The 25191-nt window shown below is 52.9% G+C and overlaps 1 protein-coding gene across 19 annotated transcripts in view; it reads right to left on the bottom strand.

Moving 5' to 3' along the window:
- Positions 1-8709: 8709 nt before the first annotated feature.
- The window catches only part of LOC140911084 (myogenesis-regulating glycosidase-like), a 40264-nt gene continuing 23782 nt past the window's right edge, over positions 8710-25191 (bottom strand). For 12 of the 19 annotated variants that reach the window (XM_073343363.1, XM_073343373.1, XM_073343364.1 and 9 more), the window contains one exon: positions 8710-15146. In XM_073343363.1, coding sequence (XP_073199464.1) covers positions 12930-14966 — 2037 coding nt within the window. In that variant the 5' untranslated portion in view covers positions 14967-15146 and the 3' untranslated portion in view covers positions 8710-12929. Of the gene's footprint in view, positions 15147-17388; positions 19679-20333; positions 20894-25191 lie in introns of all 19 variants that reach the window. The other 7 variants (XM_073343369.1, XM_073343374.1, XM_073343377.1 and 4 more) reach the window with 2 other exon arrangements.

The raw sequence follows: 25191 nt of genomic DNA, 5'->3' as shown, positions 1-25191 counted from the left end.
CCGCCCAGTCTGTGAGATAGGGCAGGCCTATTGTCAGTCACACAGGGAGAGGAAAGATGGTCTTGGTGGTTGGGGCATTCGCTAGGGGCTTGGGAGATCTGGGTTCGATTCCCTGTTCTGTCACAGAGCCCCTGTGTGACCTGGGGCAAGTCCTGTAATTGCTCTGTGCCTCAGTTTCCCCCCATAAAAAGGGGATAATAGCACAGCCCTTCCTCATGGGGCAGGGGGCTGTGTGTGGATAAATACATTAAAGGTTGTGAGGTGATGGTGGCCATATAAGTTCCTCAGATGAACTAATTCCTGCTCTGCCCCAGACTATCTAAACTGGGTGTCCCCCAGTCCAGGCTAGCACTCTAACCTCTGAACCAGCCTTCCTCTCCTAACACAAAAGATGAGCGGCATAGCCCTTCTCCTGCGTGATTCCCCATGCATGTGGGCTACACAGCGCTGGTGGCTGGCAGAGGAGCACGGCTGGTGAAATGAGCTCTGGGCTTTAGAGCTAGCAGCGCCTGGTGCCTGTGTGGGTGAACGCACCTCCACAGTCTCAACCCAGGGCTGAGTTAGCGAGGACACCCCATCGGGCAGCTCTGAGCTGCCTGCCATCGGGCCAAAGAAACCCCTGGGTGATGCCTCTTGCAACCTGCCCACTCCTCGCAAAAACCCAGAACATGCACCCCTCCCCCTGTCACTGCCCCAACCCCATTCCAGCCTCTCTGTCTCCTCTCTACGCTGCTCCCACCAACCCCAGGAGAAATTCTGCCGCTCTCAAGGGCTGTTGGTCTGTCCACGCCTCTTGCCAGTGTGCCAGAAGGGGGCCTGCCTTAGCCCAGCGCCCGGCTTTTTAAGTGTGAGCAGCAAGCCTCATAGCCACTGACGGGCTGCGTCTGACCCCCAGCTTCCTGGCTTAGTGATGCCTGGACCAGGACAAGCCCGGCCAGCTGGGGCAGTGCCTTGTGCATCCCTGCCGACTTCTGCCACCGGTGGTGGGATTTGGGCTGGGGTCTGGGGTCTTGTCTCCCAGTGACATGGGACAGTTGGAGCTCTCTGATTGGTTAGCTGCCCCAGTTGCTCTCTCTCCCTGCTCCCCCTTCCCAAAGCCATTCATTCTCATGGAGGGGGGTGGGGAGGAGGCAGCTAGAGAGCCCAGCAGCTGTTCTGCCCCCCACTTCTGCTCCCCCCCTGTGATCGATCGGGACAGGATGGTGACCCTGATCTCCCCCCCTCACCCCTTGCAGCACCCAGCCTGGGAATGGCTGGTGGGGATGAAAAGCTTCTGGAGCTGCTCCCTGAGCCTGGAAGGGGCAGAGGAGACCCCAGTGCAATCCCTTCAGGCCTGTGTGGGTCGGGTGAAGAACCCCAGGAGGACCAGAGGTGAGGCTGGGAAGGGTGCACCTGATGGGGGGCTCGGGGTGCTGAACTGATGGGGGGACTGGGCAGATGTGGGGTGGGGGGATGGACAGAACTGATGTGGGGCAGAATGATGAGGGGGCTGGGTGAGGGCTGTGAGGGGAGCACTGATGTGGGAACTGGGGGACAGGACTGACTGGAGACCGAATTAATTGCTGGGCAAGGGATGGGCAGAGGTAGACAGTGGGCAACACTAATTCTCTCTTTCACACACACACACGATGGACAGGGCAGTTCAAAAACCAAGACAGGCCAAAAACCACAGTATGATCTTTTAAAAAAACTGTATGATTTTGGGAGCCAGAATTTGGCAGAATCTGATGATTTTTACTCTCTTGAGGGTGACATTACTGCAGTTCTGAACTATAGTTTGTCCCACCTCTCCTCTAGACCAGGCTCCTAAATCAAATCACCCCTTTGGACTGCCCACCACTTCAGCACCTTGGCCGTGGGGAGCCATCACCTTGGAGGTGCTGTCTCGAACCACTCAGATGGCAGCATGCGCCTGTGTGAGCATCTGAAAATGTTGGCCTAAAGGGGCCAGAGCAAGTCACTGTGATTGCTGGGTTTAGAACGGGGTGGGCAAACTTTTTGGCCTGAGGGCCACATCTGGGTGGGGAAATTGCTTGCAGGGCCATGAATATAGGGTTGGGGTGTGGGAGGGGGTGTGGTGTGCAGGAAGGGGCTCAGGACAAGGGGTTGGGGCAGAGGAGAGGTGAGGGGTGTATGAGGGGGCTCAGGACAGGGGGTTGGGGTGCAGGAGGGGGTGCACAGTGCCGGAGGGGGCTCAGGGCAGCGGTGCAGGGAGGGGTGCGGAGTGCGGGAGGGGGCTCAGGGAAGGGGGTTGGGGTGCAGGAGGGGTGCACAGTGCCGGAGGGGGCTCAGGGCAGCGGTGCAGGGAGGGGTGCGGAGTGCGGGAGGGGGCTCAGGGAAGGGGGTTGGGGTGCAGGAGGGGTGCACAGTGCCGGAGAGGGCTCAGGGCAGTGCTGCAGGGAGGGGTGCGGAGTGCGGGAGGGGGCTCAGGGAAGGGGGTTGGGGTGCAGGAGGGGGTGCTCAGTGCCGGAGAGGGCTCAGGGCAGCGGTGCAGGGAGGGGTGCGGAGTGCGGGAGGGGGCTCAGGGAAGGGGGTTGGGGTGCAGGAGGGGGTGCTCAGTGCCGGAGAGGGCTCAGGGCAGCGGTGCAGGGAGGGGTGCGGAGTGCGGGAGGGGGCTCAGGGAAGGGGGTTGGGGTGCAGGAGGGGTGCACAGTGCCGGAGAGGGCTCAGGGCAGCGGTGCAGGGAGGGGTGCGGAGTGCGGGAGGGGGCTCAGGGAAGGGGGTTGGGGTGCAGGAGGGGTGCACAGTGCCGGAGGGGGCTCAGGGCAGCGGTGCAGGGAGGGGTGCGGAGTGCGGGAGGGGGCTCAGGGAAGGGGGTTGGGGTGCAGGAGGGGGTGCTCAGTGCCAGAGGGGGCTCAGGGCAGCGGTGCAGGGAGGGGTGCGGAGTGCGGGAGGGGGCTCAGGGAAGGGGGTTGGGGTGCAGGAGGGGTTGCTCAGTGCCAGAGGGGGCTCAGGGCAGCGGTGCAGGGAGGGGTGCGGAGTGCGGGAGGGGGCTCAGGGAAGGGGGTTGGGGTGCAGGAGGGGTGCACAGTGCCAGAGAGGGCTCAGGGCAGTGCTGCAGGGAGGGGTGCGGAGTGCGGGAGGGGGCTCAGGGAAGGGGGTTGGGGTGCAGGAGGGGGTGCTCAGTGCCAGAGGGGGCTCAGGGCAGCGGTGCAGGGAGGGGTGCGGAGTGCGGGAGGGGGCTCAGGGAAGGGGGTTGGGGTGCAGGAGGGGGTGCTCAGTGCCGGAGAGGGCTCAGGGCAGCGGTGCAGGGAGGGGTGCGGAGTGCGGGAGGGGGCTCAGGGAAGGGGGTTGGGGTGCAGGAGGGGTGCACAGTGCCGGAGAGGGCTCAGGGCAGCGGTGCAGGGAGGGGTGCGGAGTGCGGGAGGGGGCTCAGGGAAGGGGGTTGGGGTGCAGGAGGGGGTGCACAGTGCCAGAGGGGGCTCAGGGCAGCGGTGCAGGAGGGGGTGCACAGTGCCAGAGGGGGCTCAGGGAAGGGGGTTGGGGTGCAGGAGGGGGTGCGGAGTGCGGGAGGGGGCTCAGGGCACTGGTGGAGGGAGTGGCCCGGGGCCCACGGTGCCATGGGGGTGGCAATCCCGTGGGCCAGATCCAAAGCCCTAAGGGGCCAGATCCGGCCCACGGGCCGTAGTTTGCCCACCCCTGGTTTAGAACCCTCTCTGCTGTCCATCCCCTGCGCATCTCTGTGGTACCTGGCTCCCTCAGCCCCTACACACCATGCTCCTCTCTCCCGGCCTCCTGCAAACTACCAACCTCTCCCAGGGGCCACCTCCCAGGGGTCTCAAACTCAAGCCAGGGTGCCGCACCGGGGGGACCCACTTTTAACGAGGGTCAGCAATGGGAGGAGGGGTCAGAGGGGAGTGGGGTTTGGAGGGAAGGGCGGTGCGAGGGCAGGGCCTCAGGGGGAACGGGCAGTGGGAGGGCAGGGGCTCAGGGAGAAGGGGTGGTGCAGGGGCAGGGCCTGGGGGACGGCATGGCGTGCGGGGGCAGGGCCACAGTTTGGGCACCTGTGGTGTCCCCCCCCCCAACTTTTAAGGTGCTTCTGCCGCTCCTTAACCAGGCTTTGCATTAATTGCTTACAGCCAGCGGGAAAGCAGTCCGAGCCCCACTCACTGACGAAAGGGCCAGCTAGGGATGAGGATGCGGATGCGGTATTATTTGTATTGCGGTAATGTCTAGGAGCCGTGGACCAGCCCCCGTTACGCTAGGCACTGTACAAACACCGCCGTGTTGTGTGTTGGGGTTGGAAAGGTCAGCACAGAGCCAAGGGTAAAACATTTTTTTTCTGGGCATCGATTAAAAACAATCCTGAGGCAATTGCACACGCAGCGGGAGGGGGGGGATACCGAGCAAGGCCTTTTATCTGTGACCATGAAAGAAAAGCAATTCTACATAACAGAGCGAAGCTCAGGGCTAAATATAGTTCCTGTGCGTTTGATACCTACTGGACAAAGAAGGGGCTCCTACCCGCACTGCTTGAGAGGGGAATGAGGAGATATACTTCTCTTAACCCCTTCGTTGCAGGCAGCTGCGTCTGGGGGCAGAGGCTTTCCCAGCAGTAGCGTGTCTCAGGACAGGCCGTTCAAGTGCAAGGAACACCAGGGTGTATCAGCTGTGCTTGGCAGGGCTACAGGGGGGAGCAGGATTAGGGGGATGTTTCAGTCACATGAAAGTGGTTTAAGTGGAAACCTGCGGTGTACCCCTTCTGCCAGTGGGAGTGGGCAGCAAGAAAGGCCACGTTCATTGTCTCAGGAACAATATAACCAAAACTGGCTCAGGCTCCCACCACTAACCTGGGAAAATTTCACTTTCCCCTCTGAGCACCCCTAAGAGGCAATACTTCCCCTCTCGCAAGCACAGGGGCTGAGGTAGAAAGAGTTTCTTTAATAAAAGGAACCAAGCATTAATCTGAGCCAACAGCCCAAGCCGTATTCATAAACATAAAAGCATGAGTGCAACACACCCTCCCCAGAGCACGCTGGGCAGTGGCCTTCGCTTCAGCTTCTTGAGTCCAACACCCGCGTTCTTGTAGCGTGCCGCCCCGCAACGCGCCGTGGCTGAGCCTTGTCGGCTCAGCGCCAGCGTTCATAGGCACAGCTGCAGGACTTCTCCCTGACTGGTGCCGAGCGGCTCCGACTCACGCATGCTTGGGGCAGGCTGCACGCTGGGGGAGCAGGAGGCCAGCTGACTGGGTGTGTGGCCAGGTATAGCCGCGTCTCTGGGCTCAGCACAAAGCAATGTGCGTGTAACGTGAAACGGGCTCCCAGGTGCAGAGTCCCCGCCCCACCAGGCACCTCCTCCCCTCTCCCACACGCAGCAATGCACCAAGGCCCTCTACTTGCTGCGTCCAGGCCTTTCTCCTCCCCCCATTCCAGCCATCCTCTCTTCTTGCTGAGGCTCCCTGTCTCCGGGCTACCCCATCCTAGCAGATTAGGTTGGGCTGAGCAGGCTCTACCTGATGCTGCTGCTTCTCTTACCTTGCCCTGGGTTCCTCCCGCTGGGTACCTCACTGGAAAGTTGTGGGGAGGGCAGGTGCTGCCTGGGTGTCAGTCAGGAGCCTTAGCCCATCTGCCCCTGCCCTGCCTGAATGCCAAGAAAGCTGGAGTCTCCTTGGGGAGACCTGAAATCCAGAGTCTTTAGCCCAAAGCTGCCACAGGTTAGGCAGGTGTGCAATCAGGGCACCGTTCCCTGGGCACTGCGCTAGTGCCCAGTGCCTGGAGGGGGGACCTTTTCGAAGGGGCAGCGAGTGCGGCCATTGAAGTATCCAGCATCCCCAGCAGCATCATGGCTGTCTCTTCCCTATCAGCTGCGGCCACTCCCATGCAGGTGCCCCATCCCCCTCTGTTTGTGGGTGTGGAGTGCTGGGGCAGCCTCCCGCGTGAGTGCCACCCCCTTTATGGGCTGCTGCATGAAGAATCAGGCAGTCGCTTCTCCGCCAAAGCCCCACAGACCTTTACCTTGTGAGTGATTATAATAAATCAGGATGCAAACGGAGACAACACCCTTCTAAACCCAATAGCCCTAAGATTTAACCTTCCCCTGGGTTTCCCACAGGTAAGGTATGTTATTATTTCTGTTATCATAGCTCTTAGGTGCCCTACTCATTGACTCAGCCCTCCACTGTGCTCTATAGCCCCTACCCCAAAGAGCTTACAATTTGAATATAAGGCCAGCGACAACAGCTGGGCAATAGCAACTGGCAGCACGGACCAATCGGAGGCGGGAGCTGATATTTCAATTCTGAATAAGAGAGTGTGTCCATGTCACTTTGACGTCAAGTTGTAAATTACTTGCTGCATGGACTGTGTCTTCTTCCCTGCTCCGCGCCATATTGTAGGTGTCTCACAAACTATGAGGCTCAGCCATAGAAACAGTGATGTTTTGGATGGGAAAGCAGCCCTCTGATAGCCAGCCACTAGAGAAGGGATGGTCCCGTGGTTGGAGTGCTACCTGCCACCCTAGGAGACTTGGCTTCAAGTCCCTGCTCCACCAAACTTCCTCGGGTGACTCACTTAAGAATTTCTGTTCCGGGGTGCCCATCTGCAAATTGAAGCTGAGGGCACTGTCCTACCTCGTAGTGGTGTTCAAAGGGAAATACTAGGTGAGGTGCTCTGATACCCTTTGGGACAACAGGGGCCATATAAACACCTTTGATTGATGGTTCTCCCTCTCCTCTGGGTGTCAAGGCAGGATCATTTCCTCTTGGGCATTTAGTTTTAAGTCTCTCAAGTGATGAGGTTTCCACCCCCTCCCCAGGGAGACTGTTTCACAGCTTATGTCTCATCCCCAGAAGGGCTTTCCCTTGATACTCCACCTACATTTTCCCTTTCCTAACCTAGAATCATAGAATATCAGGGTTGGAAGGGACCTCAGGAGGTCATCTAGTCCAACCCCCTGCTCAAAGCAGGACCAGTCCCCAATTTTTGCCCCATATCCAATGGCCCCCTCAAGGGTTGAACTCACAACCCTGGGTTTAGCAGGCCAAAGCTCAAACCACTGAGCTATCCCTCCCCCTGAACCTAATCCCTTTGCTTCCAGTCAGATGCCCCTGTAACAACCTCAGCGATTCCCATTCTTCTACAACCTTTGCAGCCTTCAAATATTCACTGACAATGATCATCCCCTCTGGGCCCAGCCTCGCAGGTCTCACTCACAGGAGTGCTCCGACTGAAGTCAATGGACGATGTAGGGGAACAAGAGCTGCTGAATCAAGGCTTTAATCACCATCTCTGAGCCAAGATATATGTATTCAGCCCTTCCAACCTTTCCTCACAAGTCATTTCATTCAGCCACCTCTGTCTTTCGCTTTGCTATGCCCAAATTCCTTTCAGGTACAGTTAATGAGGTGCCATAACAGAAGAGATGGCTGGGGCTATGGAGTAGGGCACTGGATTGGGATTTGGGAGATCTGGATTTTGTTATCAGCTCTGCTACTGTCCTATTGGGTGACCACCGGCAAGACACTATGCCTCTCTGTGCCCACCCTTTGCCTGCCTCATCATTCAGCATGTCAGCTCTTTGGGGAAGGGACCATTTCTCACTATCTACATTTGTACAGCACAATACCCCCCCACCTGGGGGCCCTATGTGCTATTGTAATACAGTAACTCCTGACTTAAAGTCATCCTGGTTATTAGCATTGTTTCGTTGCTGATCAATTAGGGAACATGCTCATTTAAAGTTGCACAGTGCTCCCTTATAACGTTGTTTGGCAGCCACCTGGTTTGTCCACGGCTTGCAGAAAGAGCAGCCCGTTGGAGCCAGCTGGTGGGGGCTTGGAACCAGGGTGGGCCAGCATCCCCCCATCAGCTCCCCGCTCCCCAAAGTTCCCTGTGCGGCAGCCACCCAGAAGGCTATTAATTGCCGGGCAGTTCAGCTGTCCATGGGGGGTGGGGAGAGACACAACGGGGCTCAGGACGGAGAGAGCTTGCTGATAGCAGCTGCTGTCTCAACTTCCTGATCTACTTAAAAAGGCAGTGTACTTAGAGTGCGGTCAGCGTACTTAAAGGGGCAATGCGCATCTCTCTGCCTTGTAGAGCGTGAGGCTACATTAACAACGAGTTGACCCTTGGGGGCTCAGCCGAGTGCTAGTTCATCATTCAGCTGCAAGGCATTCCCTGGGAAATATCCCCCCCTCTGACTTCACCACCTCAACCAAGCTTCACAGTCATCATTGCTGTGTACAGTATTAAATTGTTTCAAACTTATACTGTATATATATATATATAGTCTTTTGTCTGGTGAAAAAAATTTTCCTGGAACCTAATCCCTCCTATTTACATTAATTCTTATGGGGAAATTGGATTCGCTGAACATCATTTTGCTTAAAGTCGCATTTTTCAGGAACATAACTATAATGTTAAGCGAGGAGTTACTGTCCAAAGAGAAGGTCTAGCTATACCAGATCCAGATAGAGTAGGACTTACTCCCAGCTCTGTACCATATACACAGCCCCAAATTACACCCCTCTATTCTGCAGCCACCTCATCCTTCAAACCCATCTGTAATTTACCACCCACTCTCAGCCCTGCATCTCTTTCAGCTCCATTGCTTTCCAAGCTCATGCTTCCCATTGAAGAGCTCCAGTCTGGAGCCTGCATGGGGGTTTGTGTAACACAGACAGCGGGCTGCAGCTTTACCCTTTCCAATATAATGGCAGTTGGTCTTGGTGTACGGTGCCACTCACACTGAAGGAAGGAGGCAAAGCAAAGGGGTTGAAAGTGTCTTTTATTCAAAATGAATAGTTTGAAACATGATACATCAGTGATCATGTGACCCTCCCCCTCCAAAAAAATTAATATTAAACAAAATGCAAACATTCCCCTCTGGTTTTGGTTAGTGGGAGTGATGTCCATTTGGAAAAAGGCAGGGCCAAGTTTCATACACACAGAAATAAGAGAAGTCAGGAGAGAAACGCTATTTGCAGTAAAGGAGCTCTGCCCAGGTTCTTAAATGAAAGTTTAATCATCATCATCTACTCTTCACGTAGATAACAGTTTTGAAATTTGACAGCCAGCATTGCAGCAGAAACATGTACTGGGGCTGGATTGGTGGCATAAGTGAATTGTGTTGTTTTGCCCCAGATGTATGCCATGTTTTTTCCCCAGCACTCAGCTGTAAGTGAAACGTGTCATGTTAAAATAGAAAATGCACCCTGCACTGTAAATAAGCAAGTGGTCAGGGCCCCAAGTGATTTTCTGGACTGTTATTGTGAATCAGAGAAAGAGCCTTTCTTCTCACTTGACCAAAAATATGGCCCTCACACAAGTAAGGTACTTCAGCCTGGGCCTAGCTTTAAGCCAATAAATAGTCCCATTAAAGACAAGTGCATGCTTTGATACCTTGCTAAATCCTGGGCATGGTGCATTCTCTGGGCTACATTCTGTTCTCACTTTCACCAGTGTTGAATAACTCCAGCGGCAGCTGGGCTATTCCCTAGTCACACAATGGAACTGGGAGCAAAACTGCCTCTCTTCTTTCCCTTCGCTCTGTTGATCTTCCAAAAGAAAATGGCACAGGGAACTTCCCCTTATCCTGTGGGAGAAGGATCATCTATAGGCCAGCCTTAAAGGTACATCTTTCCTTGTCTGCAGAGCTCACGAAGGAACAAAACCCTCCAACAAACCAAACAGATCTATGTTTTACAACGGACTATTTATACATCAAGCCCTGATCCCTGAGAAATTAGATGGGGGTGTAGGGTAGGGTGGGAAGGAAAACAAGGCTGATTCTTTGAGGTTTTTACATTTTAAAAAGAGCAATTAAAAAGGCCTTGTGACTCAGATTTAATTTTATAGAACATCAAGTGTGAAAGTAACTTACAACCTACATTCATCACTGCTGATGCAATTGTTCCCACAAAGTTGTTGCAGACGGACCTAGGTAGTTAAAATTCCCTTTATCCTCCCAAAGCTATTTCAGTTAACAGGAGAGTTGCGTTGTTTCTTCAGTAATTAAGAGAGTTAGAAAACTGGTTAAAATGAACATTAGAATCTGACTTGCAAAGGCATGTGCAGATTTATAGCATTGTGCAAAACCAATACAGTAGTGCAGGATTAAAATAAAATAATAATACAAACATAATCTGAGCCACCCCTGCATCAGGCCCAACTGCAGCTCAGCCACTCCCAGAGGTAGGGCTAGACAGACATTTGGGTGGCAAATCTGAACCAGTCCACCCAACTCCATCTCAACAGGTATTTCCTTGACCCTGGGTTTTGTGCAGTTACCCACCTTACAAGCCTAGAACAATCTATGTCACTTCATCCCTTTTAGTGATACAGTTCGTAGAATTCAAGCTACGGGACATTCCAGTGTGGAACCCTTGCATTCGGAAAGGATCCGAATCAATCCATTCCCAGTCCCTCCTAGTTCAGAGCTGGGATTTGTGCAGCTGAAGTCTTCAGGCTCACACTGAAAGCACAGCCAGGCACGTTCTCCCCCTTTAGGATTCCCTCCCCCACCCATACCCGATTTTCTGCACTGGAGACAGCTGTTTTGTAGGGACACTGTCATGCCTATCACTCCTCTTGGATAAAGGGAGGGTTGGGTCATTTCACCAGTCAATATAGCCAAACCCCATGCTAGCAGGAGATGCCAAGGGATTAATGGTGCAAGGCTGCTCTGGTCAATTTGTACACAGAGACCTTATGCCCTGTACTCAGAATCTCTGATCTTATCCAGATGCTGCAACAAAGCTGCCCTCCGAAGAATCCTTCCCCAAAACTATGCATATGTCTAACCAAAGGAAACCCCCACACAAGAGTTGAAAATGAGGCACAGTTAGGAGTCCTCCAAGCCTTGACGTATTTTCAATGCTTAAATCAGTTTGTTACATTTCAAGTCGCACCATAGGAGTGGGTCTAACCTGGGGCATCCAAACTATGCAAGAGCAAGTTGCTAATGTAGCCTTTGGGATGAGCTCAGGCCGAGCACCTACATTGCACATTTAAGCTTAAACCACTTGAATTAGAGATCAAGCACACAGCATTCGCTTGCACCTGCATCTTCCTTGATAGGAGATTAGAACAAGGTGGCTGCTGGAATTCACCAACAGCAACTCAGCTCTTGCCTTGCAGTCCCAGGGCCAAATCCTGCTAAGGATGAACTCAGGAGCCATAACTGCCATTGACTTCAATGGTGCAAGATCAAGCCCATAGGACAACAGTGGCTGCTATCTCAGCCAACCCCAGGCACTGACCTGGGGACTTCCAGAGCTAACACCACAAGTCTCTACAGCTTGAGACAGAGAGCTAGGCTTCATAAGAGGGGCAGCGGTAGACTCACATCCTCTGTGGCTCAGGTACAGAGGACAAAGGGTAACACTCATGCACAGGTCGGTTAGAATTGCATTTTACCTTCGGGCCAAAACTTCAGATTTCCTACTTCGAGAGTGACATGGGGCCAAGTTTTCCAAAGTGCTCAGCACTCAATGGCTTCCACTGAGCCACTTCGTTTCGGTGCCTACATGGGAGCTAGTGAGCGTTGGGCTTTTTAAAAATAGCAACAAACAGAAAAACTGACCCAAGAAACTTTAGACAAAATGGAGACTGTTAGAAGAGACTGTCCATGCAATATGAGCTTAATCGGACTCGGAATACCACAACCTTTCTTTGGAAACAATGGAGAAGCCCGATCAGCACAGCCCTGTTCAGTGCAAACGTCGTCGTTTTTCACATGGATATGTAGGTCGGCAGCAAAAGCGGTGGATCTGTTTGTGCGCGGCGGGCAGGCACCTGCAGCCTCAGGGGAGTGTCACATGCACCTTTTGAGAGGTTATTTTGCTTCTGGCCATTCCTCTGACAAATAACCAAGCTGCAAGCACATTTTAAAAGGGGAAAGAGAAGTATCGGCAGGATAGGTGTGTAACAAAGAAATCCATTTTACTCCCTTGAAAGAAAACACACCGTGTGAATGTTGTTGCTCTATGGGGAACAGGGTTAACAGCAGAGACGGTGCTCTAGGAGGAGATCCTTCCAGTAGATATTAGCAATGGGCTAGGATGCAATAATGCAGCCTGCCCGGTGAAGTAACATACAGTTAAAATACTTGCAGGTAAATCGAGTAGCCTGGCCCGCCGGGTACTCGAGAGAGTAGGGAGGTTGGGCATTTGAGTCCAGACCAATGCTGGACTAAGGAATAAAATATATAGTTCGATTTATCCTCTTAAAAAAGTCATTTTTCAATAATATTTGCCACATTATAAAATGTAAGGCTAGTTGTGCTATAGTAACCCATTGCTTCCCATGTTCGAATCATTCCCTGTTCTCTTCCAACATTGCTTTCACCCCTGGGATCAGAGCTGTCCTCCCTTTGTTCAGCTGCAGGCCATCTTGGCAACTTGCAACAACTCCAGGACTGCATTTCATTCGCATTAAAACTGAGCCGACTGCAGCTGCACTCGCGATTGGGGAGAGGCGTGGCCCAGGAACTACGGGTCCCAGCATGCACTGCTTCCTGTTGAAGCATGCAGCCTTTCATTGAGCTCAAGATGGAGCACTGCACTATGGGATTTGGATTCATAGGCTGCACCTAGAAGAGGGGGGCCTATGGCAAACATTGTAGGCCTCCCAGGGGCCACGTTTCTAAAGGAGAAATAAAATAATTAAAAAATACCAAAACAAATACATGCTGCACAGCTAAAAACCCAGGGGTGCGTTGACCTCTTGAACTCAGAGATTTGAAAAGGCCTCGGCTTCCTGCATGCATCTTGTGATGCTATGATTCCTTCTGCATTTATATATACACCACAGCCCAAACTGGAGCGCGTCTCATTGACAAAATAGAGGAGATTTAAAAAACAAAGTCCTGTTAATTTCCCATTCCCCTACAGCACCCCCCAAAGAAACGCACTGTGCATTTAGAATTATTTGTTTTAAGATCCTAAAGTAAGGCATGGTTATCACAAAGATTAGAGTGGACGGAGGAGTCTGTTAAGATACCCAGAGGAAATAAGCAACTTCGTCCAAGTCAACGGGATAGTCTGTTAACAGGACTGGGGTCTTCTGAAACAGCTCCCCTTTGTAACTGCGCCATTTGCCGGCCGGGAGGTACACATCTCGCTCTTGCTTGCCCAGCTCCAGGACAGGGGCCACCATGAGGGTGTCCCCAATGAGGAACTGGGAGTCGATCTTGTGAGCGAATTCATCCCTGGGAGAAATCCACCAGATGGGCCGTATGATGGGGTCTCCCGTGTCGGTGACCTCCCCAGCTAGCTCCAACAGGAGAGGGGCAACCAGGGACTCATGCAGCTCTGTGAACTTCTGTGCAATCTCAATCACTGCCTTGTCGTAGAGCCAGGGGGGTATGGAAAACTGCATGGAGGGCATGAAGGCCGACAGCTCCAGCCAGCGGATGTACAGCTCCTGATCCGGGATTTCAACAGCACCTTCCGTCTTGTTGGGGAAAAAATTACCACCGATCATGTCAGCTGAAATGAAAGGATACCCCAGCATGCTAATGGTGAGCACTGTAGGGATCAAGGACTTGAGGCCAAGCTCATATCCCCAAACCGAGTCGCGGTCGATGATGCGGAAGAAGCACGAGATGTTTTGGGACTGGTAGCCGACCCTGACTTCGGCGAGCTCGTAGAACGGAATGGCCATTTCCGTGTACCGTCTGGACCAGATGCTGGGATCCGACAAGGGCCTGAAGGTGCTGAACTGCTTTGGAAGGTAGCTTACCTCACCAGCGTCAAATTTAAAGGACGCTATGCCGTACTTTGACCGCAGTTGTTTCAGGTGGCTCTGAAACCACTCCCTGGCAGTGGGATTGGTAAAATCCAAAATGGCCCCTATGCCGTTCCACCACTTCACCATCGCGGGGAGTTTCCCTGTCGGCTCCTTGATAAAGAGCTGCTGCTCTATCCCCACTCCAAAATTGGAGGAATTGTAGTTTATAAAGGGATGCGTCCACAGGGTAACTTTAAATCCCTCTTCTTTCAGCGTTTTGAACATTTCTGTCACATTAGGGAACTTTACCGGATCAAAGTCAAAATCGCCATACGTCTGGGTGTACATGTCATCAATTTCAATATGGCTGCAATTAAACCGGAACTTTTTAATCTTTTCTGCAAAATCTAGAAGTTTATCCTGGTCAATATGATTTTTGTAGAGAGCCCATGTAGACCAGATGGGGTACCGGAAGGCGTTTTCTGATGGGATCTTCGAAGGCTTGTTGAAGTACCTGCGCACCATGTATTTGTGAATGGAGGTCACATCCGAGCCCACGCAGACACGGTAGCTTAGCTCCGGGAAAGGCTGCTGCCCAAGGGGCGGTTTGTAGGGAGAATCCTTATACCTGGCCTGAAAGAAGAGCGACCGTTCACTGGCGTTAAACCCCAGGTGGAAGGGCACCGAGTCGTTGATCTTTATAGCCACCGCTTTCGAGGACAGCCAGTACCTTTCCAAGATGCCTCCAAAGCTGCCCCTGAAGGAATACACGTCGCTCGTCACAAAGGGCATGGGCTCCTGGTACCCTGGGAGTCTGATTGGCCAGTGCTGGACGCTCATTTCACAGCCCCCGTACCAGTGAGCGTCCTCCCAAAACATGGTGTGCTCGACCACCGTGTCTACCACAAACTCCTCCCAGCGGACGCGGTAGCACATCACTGTGTCCTTGGGCTTGACTGTCTGAATGAAGAAATTCAGCTTCCCTCTGTCTGATCTGGTGCAGCTTAAAATCTCCCCTTCTTTCGAGCAGGACTCCAGATCGAGGGTGCCCGACTGAAAGGCCAGTCTGAAGACCACCTCCCCATTGTGGTTTTTGATGATGAACCCATCCTTCCTCAGGTCCATCAATTCCGTCTTTAGCCGCTCCGCCTTCCTGAGAGACGCCGTGTAGTAGCACCAAGCCACCACCGCTGCAATGAACAAGATGAGCCCGACAATTATTGCACCGATCATTGGCTTCAGCTCCTTGGACGGCTTCGGCTTCACCAGGTTGAAGTTTTCCGGCAGAAATGTGTACATGATGCTATTCTTTCTGAAGTGCTCGCTCCTAAACAACAAGACGGCTGATTTTAACAAAGCCGAAAACGCTTAGTTATTTCTGGTAGAGTTCTTGTCAGGCTCTCAAAAAAAGGAAAGGAACAGTGGTGTATGCAGCTGTGATTTCTTCTCCAGATCCCTTCAACCGCTGAACAGTGGTGTCTGAAACAGAAGGGGGAAAAATACATATAAGCATCCTCTAAGTCAGGGGAGGGCAAACTTTTTGGCCCGTGGGCCACATCAGGGTTGCAAAACTGTATGGAGGGCCAGGTAGGGAAGGCTGTGCCTACCCAAACAGCCTGGCCCCTGCCCCCTATCCACCCCCACCAACTTACCGACCCCGACTGCCCCCCTCAGAACCCCTGACCCATCCAATCCCCTTGCTCTTTGTCCCCTGACTGCTCCCTCCTGGGACCCCCCCACCCCTAACCACCCCTCCTGGGACCCCACCCCCATCCAACCCCCCCCGCTCCCTGTCCCCTGACTGCCGCGCCCCCTATCCACACCCCCGCCTCCTGACAGGCCGTCCAGGACTTCCATGCCTAACCACACCCCTGCTGCTCCCTGTCCCCTGACCGCCCTGACCCATATCCACACCGCTGCCCCTGACAGGGCCCCTGGGACACCCACGCCTATCCAACCCCACCCCATTCCCCATCCCATGACTGCTCCCCGCATCCAACTGCTCCCTGCCCCCTTACCATGCCAGAGCCGGCCACACTGCCCGGCAGGAGTGGTGGGCCAGAGCACTGGGGCGCGGCGCACTGAGGCTGCGGGGGAGGGGGGACAGCAGGGGAGGGGCCAGGGGCTAGCCTCCCCGGCCGGGAGCTCAGGAGCTGGGCAGGATGGTCCCGCGGGCCGGATGTGGCCCGTGGGCCATAGTTTGCCCACCTCTGATCTAAGTCAAAACATATTACAGCAGAATGTAGAGATCAAGCAATAATGGGGCCCGTTTGCACCAGGCACCATACAAATGGAGTAGGAGGCAGTCCCTGTCCTGAAGAGCTAACAATCTAAAACAGACAAGGGAGACAGGGTGGCGAAGGAGGAGAACCATCCAAGCAGAGTCAACAACGTGATGGAAGCAAATGGCATGTTAATGATACGGCGAGAGAGAGAGAGAGAGAGAGTGTGTTTAGTTAGGAGGGGGATCAGCTAAGTGGAAAGCAAAGCGCATGGAGAGGGGACACTGAAGGAAAAGGGGGACAGGGCTGGGGAGAAGAGGGTAAGAGGGTAGATGTGGAGTGAAGTAGAGGTGAAAAGACTCTGTGGAAGGCAGAAAGGATGAGCATACAGCCAAATCAGCACAGGGCAGAGGAAGTCCCATCAAAACTTTAGAAAATGTGCTGGATGTCCCAAGGTCCCTGCTTTGGCTGCTTCTGCTCCTACTGGCTAAAGCGGTGGTCCCCAAACAGTGGGGGTGCAGAGGAACGTTTATGGGGGGGGTATGGTGGGCCCTGGGCCAGCCCCCATGGGTGGCAGGGAGGGAGCACCACCAGCCCTGCTCCGACCCCAGCTCCTGGTTATGGCTCTGCTCCTGGCCCTGTCCCCAGCCCTGACCCCAGGCCCAGACCTGGCTGCGGCTCCGCACCGGCTGTGGCCCTGGCTGCCGGCTTGGCCTCAGCTTCCTTCCAGCTGCGGGCCCAGCTCCACACCCGCTCCCAGCCCCGCCCCCAGCTGCGGCCAGCCCAGGTCTCAACCTTTGGCTCCCGGCCTGGCTGCGACTCCAGCCCCAGCCTTGGCCCTCGGCCCTGACCCTGCTCCCAGCCACGGCCACGGCCCCAGCCCCAGGTGTGGCCACACTTCCCAGTCCTGGGGGGCGTGAGGTAAAAAGTTTGGGAACACTGCCAAAGGCAAATGCAGTTTTCATGTCAAACTGACTCACCACATTTCCATTCAGTTTAGCAGACCAAAACAATCTTTCGATTCGGGACTGTCAAAACATTTACCAAAAACATTACCAACGTTTCTTTTTACCAAAAATTGTCAAAACATTACCAAATATTTTTGATTCAGAACTTTCCATTGAAATACCAATTTCTTTCATTCAATGATTCCATCTAGTTTGGGATTAAAACAAATGTTGAAACACCAGAATTTCCTGTAAAACAAAAATTCTGATTTTTGTTTAGCGGTAGCCAGACTGCATGTGTGTTGAAGGGAAGACGTTAATCAGAGAAACACGGCACTAGGCCTTTCTAGTTTTAAAGGTCTGGATTAAGGCATTAGCTTGCCTAAAACTAGAGGCCAAACTGAAAAGCTTACACACCTTTATTGGGCAGTGCTAATTAACAGCCATAGAAGAGTAGCCAGGTGATGATCTCCAAGCAACCAAACTTAATTTTATCTATGTCTAAGGGCATGGCTACACTTGCAGATGTCGAGCGCTTTGAGTTAAACCCACCTTCAGAGAGCGCAGTAGGAAAAGCGCTGCAGTCTGTCCACACTGACAGCTGCAAGCACACTGGCGTGTCCACATTTGCGGCGGTGCATTATGGGCAGGTATCCCACAGAGCACCTCTTCCCATTGTGGCGCTGTGGCTTGTGGGAAGGGGGCAGGGGGTGCAAGGCATTCTGGGTCCTGTCCCAACGCCCCGTGATGCATCAGTTCGCATCCCAGCAATCCCTCTGCTTCCGTTCACAATTGGCACCATCTTTCAACATTTTTTGTACCGTGCGCTCTGTCTTCCCTTTCGGTCTGCAGGAATGGGGCCCCAACTGCTGAGGAGTATGCTGACGAGTCTCGCCAGCACGTCATGTTTGGCAGTTGAGTTATTCCTTAAGATCCAAAGTGACAGTGAGGACTCAGACGATGATATCGACGTGAGTAACGCACAGGACACGAGATTGCTTGTGGCATTCACGGACATGCTCCCGCCGTGAATCGGCACTTTTGGGCTCGGGAAACAAGCACTGAGTGGTGGGATCACATTGTCATGCAAGTCTGGGATGACGAGCAGTGGCTGCAGAACTTTCGGATGAGAAAAGCCACTTTCATGGGACTGTGAGGAGCTCGCCCCCCACCCTGCGGCACAAGGACACGAGATTGCGAGCTGCCCTGCCGGTGGAGAAGCAGGTGGCTATTGCAATCTGGAAGCTGGCAACTCCAGACAGCTACCGATCAGTCGCTCACCAGTTTGGAGTGGGGAAGTCAACCGTTGGAATCATGTTGATGCAACTTTGCAGGGCCATTAATCACATCCTGCTCAGAAGAACCGTGACTCCAGGTAACGTGCATGACATTGTGGATGGCTTTGCACCAATGGGTTTCCCTAACTGCGGAGGGGCGATAGATGGGACGCATATTCCAATTCTGGCACCAGCCCACCTAGCCTCCAAGTACGTTAATCGGAAGGGGTATTTCTCGATGGTTCTCCAGGCGCTTGTGGATCACCGTGGGCATTTCATGGACATTAACACAGGCTGGCCTGGAAAGGTGCCTGACGCATGCATCTTTCGGAACACTGGCCTGTTCAGGAAGCTGCAAGCCGGGACTTTTTTCCCCAGACCAGAAGATCACCGTAGGAGAAGTCGAAATGCCCATTGTGATCCTGGGAGACCCCGCTTACCCTTTAATGCCGTGGCTCATGAAACCCTACACAGGGAGCCTTGACAGCAGCAAGGAGCAGTTCAACAACAGGCTGAGCCGGTGCAGAATGACTGTGGAGTATGCTTTTGGTTGTTTAAAGGGCTGCTGGTGCTCTCTGTATGGGAAGCTGGACCTGGCTGATAACAGCATCTCCGCGGTTATATCCGTGTGCTGTACCCTCCATAACATTTGTGAAGAGAAGGGTGAAAGATTCACTCAGGCATGGAAATCGGAGATTCAACACCTGGAGGCTGAATTTGAACAGCCAAAGAGCAGGGCTATTAGAGGGGCCCAGCGTGGGGCTGCAAGGATTAGGGATGCCTTGAGGGAGCAATTTGAGGCTGAAAGCCACCAGTAATGTCTGGCGCCCTGCACGAGAGTGAAGTGCAGTGGTTCCAATGTTAGTAGAAATCTGTGTTTGCTACGCTGACTTGCAGTGCCTGTTGCTTTCCTGGGCTAAGGTATCTTTTACATTATGCAATAATAAAGAAGTTTTCAAAGCAAAAAAATCCATTTAATGAAAAGAAACAACTGCTTGGGAAACAGGAAAGGGCAAGGGGGTGGGGTGGGGAACGGTACAATCACAGATTTGCGTATGGAGTGCTGTGCAATGAGTGCTGAACTTCAGAAGGGCTATACTGCCTGGTGATGGGGGTTGAGTGCAGTGGATAAGGGTTGTAGTTTTCAGGGCTGGGTGGTGAAGCTACAGGTGTTGGAGGCAGCTGGTGGCGATAAGAACCCGGATGTTGGGGAAAGTGGGTTGGAGGTGACATGGGGGCACAAGGGAAAGAGTTTTGGGACAAGGGCTGCAGGGGCGGGCGGGTGAGGCAGTGCTCTGCCTGCATGGCGACGAGCGCCTGGATCGAGTCCGCTTGGCGCTCCATGATGCTTAGCAGCCGCTCCGTGCTTTGGTGCCAGCGATCCGTATTCTACTGGCGGACCCTCCTTTCACTCTCCCGCCACTCCTGCTCTTTTTGAATTTCATTACTTGAATGCTGCATGACTTCACGCAGCGTGTCCTCTTTGCTTCTGCGTGGCCTCTTCCTGATTCTTTGCAGCCTCTCAGCTGGTGAGGACATGGACGACTGAAACCTCAAGGTTTCATCTGTAAAGGCAAAATGCAACACTTAGCAGAGGCAGCATTGTTCCATCCAGACAGAGCAATGATTCCCCCGTACTTAAGGGCAAGCACAATCTACACAGTAGCATAATTTGCCCGTCCCAAAGCAAGCGCACATAACCCATGGGAGCCCCAAAATGGTGAGTAAGCACAGGGTCAAGGGGGACTGATTCTTTCATGGTTGGGGTTCTATGCCTTGGGGAGAGCCAACAGCGGCAGGGGGCCCCTAAACTGAACACTGCCCCCACATTTTCCACAGGAGTTCATCCTGGAAGATATCTCACTGCTGAGGGTGACCTGGGAAGCAAGGGAGGGTCTTGTACTGCACTGCGGCTTCTGCCCTGGCCCATATGCAGCTTGCCTGTGTGCAGCAGTGGTCCCCCCGCCCCTCACAGCACAGTGGTGCGGACAAGTTAGCCTTACTGGGGCAAGGACCACAGTGGTTCTCCCAAGAAACCTGCACAAGCGCATTGCCCGAGTTCTCACTGAGACCTTTGAAGAGATCACTGAGGCTGAAAATTGCGATGTGAGAGAGCACATCAACGCCCTATTCCGCATCTAGGCATGCATGCAGCCCTAACTCTCCTCACCCCAAGAGCCCGCACCAAATAACTTCCTTCCCAAAATAAAAACCGCTTACTGGGAACCTCCTCTGATGTTTGTCCTTCCCCAAACACTGGCCGCCGTGACTGGCCACCTTCCTCCTAGCTTGAGGACAGCTCCTGGCTGCATGCATCTAGGGATGCCGGGGTGTATTCCTCCTCCAGAGCACCCTCGCTCCCACTTTGCTCCTCCTCCTGCCTTGTTGAACTGGGCTCTGAAGTGTCCATGGTGGTACTCGGAGTGGAGGTGGGTTCGGCCCCAAGTATCGCGTCCAGCTCTTTGTAGAAACGGCAGGTCGCAGGGGCAGCACTGGAGCGGCTGTTTGCCTCATGGGCTTTGCGGTACACATTCCGCAGCTCCTTCATTTTAATCCTGCACTGCTGTGCGTCCCGATCATGGCCCCTTTCCATCATGTCCCTTGATATCTGCCCGAAGGTATTGCAATTCCTACGGCTGGAGCGCAGCTGGGACTGGACAGCTTCCTCCCCCCAAACACTAATGGGGTCCAGCACCTTGCCATTGCTCCATACTGGGGATCGCCTGGCACGTGGAGGCATGGTCACCTGGAAAGATTCGCTGAGAACACTCCACGCCTGGCTGAGCAAACAAGAAAGGGATTTTCAAAATTCCCAGAGAATTTAAAGGGCTGGTCTGACGGTTGGTCACCTGAAGGCAGGGCAGTAGAGTTCAAAGTGATGACCGGAGTGGCTAGAACAGGCATTGTGGGACACTTCTGGAGTCCAATCAGAGCGCATTAACAGACCAGGGCGTCCACACTGGTGCCGCGGCGCTCCAGCGGGGGCGCACAAAACATTATTCCACTCGCCGAGGTGGAGACCAGCAGCGCTCTAGCCATGGAGTCAGAGCGCTCTTTGTGCCTTGCCAGCGTGGACGCGTCGTGAGTTAGAGCGCCCTGGGCTGCTTTAATGCGCTGTAACTCGCAAGTGTAGCCAAGCCCTAAGTCTTCGCCACACAGTTAACTCAAGTTGTCTTCACTCAATTAACAACGGTAGCATGAGAACAGCCTCACTTGGAAAACCACTCAAACTGCACAGGGTGGCTGGACTGTCAGCTAACAAACAGTGCTAACTGAAGCATTAGCCGATTCCCTCTCACCCACCTCTTGCATTCTCTCTAATGCAGCTTGAGTTCTTTGGGGCGCAGACTGCTGTCCATCACATATCTGTACAATACGTAGCACTCTGGAGCCCTGCTCCTTGATTAAGATTCCTAGGTACAGTACTGCCTTAATATGAATGGTTTAGAGTAAAGGGTTCTGTTTCCCAGCCAAGGGGCAACCTGGTCTGATGGAAGGAAGAGGAAAGGAAGGAAAAGGCCTAGGTAGGGAGCGTCGAATCGTGGAAGTCAACGAATGGCTACGCAGATGGTGTCGGAGAGAAGGCTTTGGTTTCTTTGACCATGGGATGGTGTTCCATGAAGGAGGAGTGCTGGGTAGAGACGGGCTCCATCTTACGAAGAGAGGGAAGAGCATCTTTGCCAGCAGGCTGGCTAACCTAGTGAGGAGGGCTTTAAACTAGGTTCACCGGGGGAAGGAGACCAAAGCCCTGAGGTAAGTGGGAAAGCGGGATACCGGGAGGAAGCACAGGCAGCAATGTCTGTGAGGGGAGGGCTCCTGCCTCATACTGGCAATGAGGGGCAATCAACAGGTTATCTCAAGTGCTTATATACAAATGCACAAAGCCTTGGAAACAAGCAGGGAGAACTGGAGGTCCTGGTGATGTCAAGGAACTATGACGTGATCGGAATAACAGAGACTTGGTGGGATAACTCGTATGACTGGAGTACTGTCATGGATGGTTATAAACTGTTCAGGAAGGACAGGCAGGGCAGAAAAGGTGGGGGAGTAGCACTGTATGTAAGGGAGCAGTATGACTGCTCAGAGCTCCGGTACGAAACTGCAGAAAAACCTGAGTGTCTCTGGATTAAGTTTAGAAGTGTGTGCAACAAGAGTGATGTAGTGGTGGGAGTCTGCTATAGACCACCGGACCAGGGGGATGAGGTGGATGAGGCTTTCTTCCGGCAGCTCACGGAAGCTACTAGATCGCATGCCCTGATTCTCATGGGTGACTTTAATTTTCCTGATATCTGCTGGGAGAGCAATACAGCGGTGCATAGACAATCCAGGAAGTTTTTGGAAAGCGTAGGGGACAATTTCCTGGCGCAAGTGCTAGAGGAGCCAACTAGGGGGGGTGCTTTTCTTGACCTGCTGCTCACAAACCGGGTAGAATTAGTGGGGGAAGCAAAAGTGGATGGGAATCTGGGAGGCAGTGACCATGAGTTGGTTGAGTTCAGGATCCTGACGCAGGGAACAAAGGTAAGCAGCAGGATACGGACCCTGGACTTCAGGAAAGCAGACTTCGACTCCCTCAGGGAACGGATGGCCAGGATCCCCTGGGGGACTAACTTGAAGGGGAAAGGAGTCCAGGAGAGCTGGCTGTATTTCAAGGAATCCCTGTTGAGGTTACAGGGACAAACCATCCCGATGAGTCGAAAGAATAGTAAATATGGCAGGCGACCAACTTGGCTTAATGGTGAAATCCTAGCGGATCTTAAACATAAAAAAGAAGCTTACAAGAAGTGGAAGGTTGGACATATGACCAGGGAAGAGTATAAAAATATTGCTCGGGCATGTAGGAATGTTATCAGGAGGGCCAAATCGCACCTGGAGCTGCAGCTAGCCAGAGATGTCAAGAGTAACAAGAAGGGTTTCTTCAGGTATGTTGGCAACAAGAAGAAAGCCAAGGAATGTGTGGGCCCCTTACTGAATGAGGGAGGCAACCTAGAAAAGGAGGACTTGTGGCACCTTAGAGACTAACCAATTTATTAGAGCATAAGCTTTCGTGAGCTACAGCTCACTTCTTCAGATGCATATCGTGGAAACCTAGTGACAGAGGATGTGGAAAAAGCTAATGTACTCAATGCTTTTTTTGCCTCTGTTTTCACTAACAAGGTCAGCTCTCAGACTGCTGCGCTGGGCATCACAAAATGCGGAAGAGATGGCCAGCCCTCTGTGGAGATAGAGGCGGTTAGGGACTATTTAGAAAAGCTGGACATGCACAAGTCCATGGGGCCGGACGAGTTGCATCCGAGAGTGCTGAAGGAATTGGCGGCTGTGATTGCAGAGCCACTGGCCATTATCTTTGAAAACTCGTGGCGAACCGGGGAAGTCCCGGATGACTGGAAAAAGGCTAATGTAGTGCCAATCTTTAAAAAAGGGAAGAAGGAAGATCCTGGGAACTACAGGCCAGTCAGCCTCACCTCAGTTCCTGGAAAAATCATGGAGCAGGTCCTCAAAGAATCAATCCTGAAGCACTTGCATGAGAGGAAAGTGATCAGGAACAGCCAGCATGGATTCACCAAGGGAAGGTCATGCCTGACTAATCTAATCACCTTTTATGATGAGATTACTGGTTCTGTGGATGAAGGGAAAGCAGTGGATGTATTGTTTCTTGACTTTAGCAAAGCTTTTGACACGGTCTCCCATAGTATTCTTGTCACCAAGTTAAGGAAGTATGGGCTGGATGAATGCACTATAAGGTGGGTAGAAAGCTGGCTAGATTGTCGGGCTCAACGGGTAGTGATCAATGGCTCCATGTCTAGTTGGCAGCCGGTATCAAGTGGAGTGCCCCAAGGGTCGGTCCTGGGGCCGGTTTTATTCAATATCTTCATAAATGATCTGGAGGATGGTGTGGATTGCACTCTCAGCAAATTTGCAGATGATACTAAACTGGGAGGAGTGGTAGATACGCTGGAGGGGAGGGATAGGATACAGAAGGACCTAGACCAATTGGAAGATTGGGCCAAAAGGAATCTGATGAGGTTCAATAAGGATAAGTGCAGGGTCCTGCACTTAGGACGGAAGAACCCAATGCACAGCTACAGACTAGGGACCGAATGGCTAGGCAGCAGTTCTGCGGAAAAGGACCTAGGGGTGACAGTGGACGAGAAGCTGGATATGAGTCAGCAGTGTGCCCTTGTTGCCAAGAAGGCCAATGGCATTTTGGGATGTATAAGTAGGGGCATAGCGAGCAGATCGAGGGACGTGATCGTTCCCCTCTATTCGACATTGGTGAGGCCTCATCTGGAGTACTGTGTCCAGTTTTGGGCCCCACACTTCAAGAAGGATGTGGATAAATTGGAGAGAGTCCAGCGAAGGGCAACAAAAATGATTAGGGGACTGGAACACATGAGTTATGAGGAGAGGCTGAGGGAGCTGGGATTGTTTAGCCTGCAGAAGAGAAGAATGAGGGGGGATTTGATAGCTGCTTTCAACTACCTGAAAGGGGGTTCCAAAGAGGATGGCTCTAGACTGTTCTCAATGGTAGCAGATGACAGAACGAGGAGTAATGGTCTCAAGTTGCAGTGGGGGAGGTTTAGATTGGATATTAGGAAAAACTTTTTCACTAAGAGGGTGGTGAAACACTGGAATGCGTTACCTAGGGAGGTGGTAGAATCTCCTTCCTTAGAGGTTTTTAAGGTCAGGCTTGACAAAGCCCTGGCTGGGATGATTTAACTGGGAATTGGTCCTGCTTTGAGCAGGGGGTTGGACTAGATGACCTTCTGGGGTCCCTTCCAACCCTGATATTCTATGATTCTATGATTCTATGATCTGTTGCTTTTATTTTTAGCTGCTTTGTGAGTTGCATTTTTATTATGCCAATTGCACAAGTCTGAGCCTTTATATTGGCTTTTTAGCCACCAGAAGGTCCATTTGAACTGGGATTGTGGTCCTCAAATCCTACTGACACCTTGTCAGTCTAATATCCCATTGCTCACAGCTGCTGCATGGCATGCTGCACGGGCCAGTGTCTCATTAAAGCAAAGAGAGAGATGCCAGATCTTCTGCAACAAACACTGCTGCCTATTAGAAAGAT

This window comes from Lepidochelys kempii, chromosome 5, assembly GCF_965140265.1.
Source record: "Lepidochelys kempii isolate rLepKem1 chromosome 5, rLepKem1.hap2, whole genome shotgun sequence".
Classification (NCBI taxonomy): domain Eukaryota; kingdom Metazoa; phylum Chordata; order Testudines; family Cheloniidae; genus Lepidochelys; species Lepidochelys kempii.
This window is presented reverse-complemented; position numbering and strand designations above follow the sequence as displayed.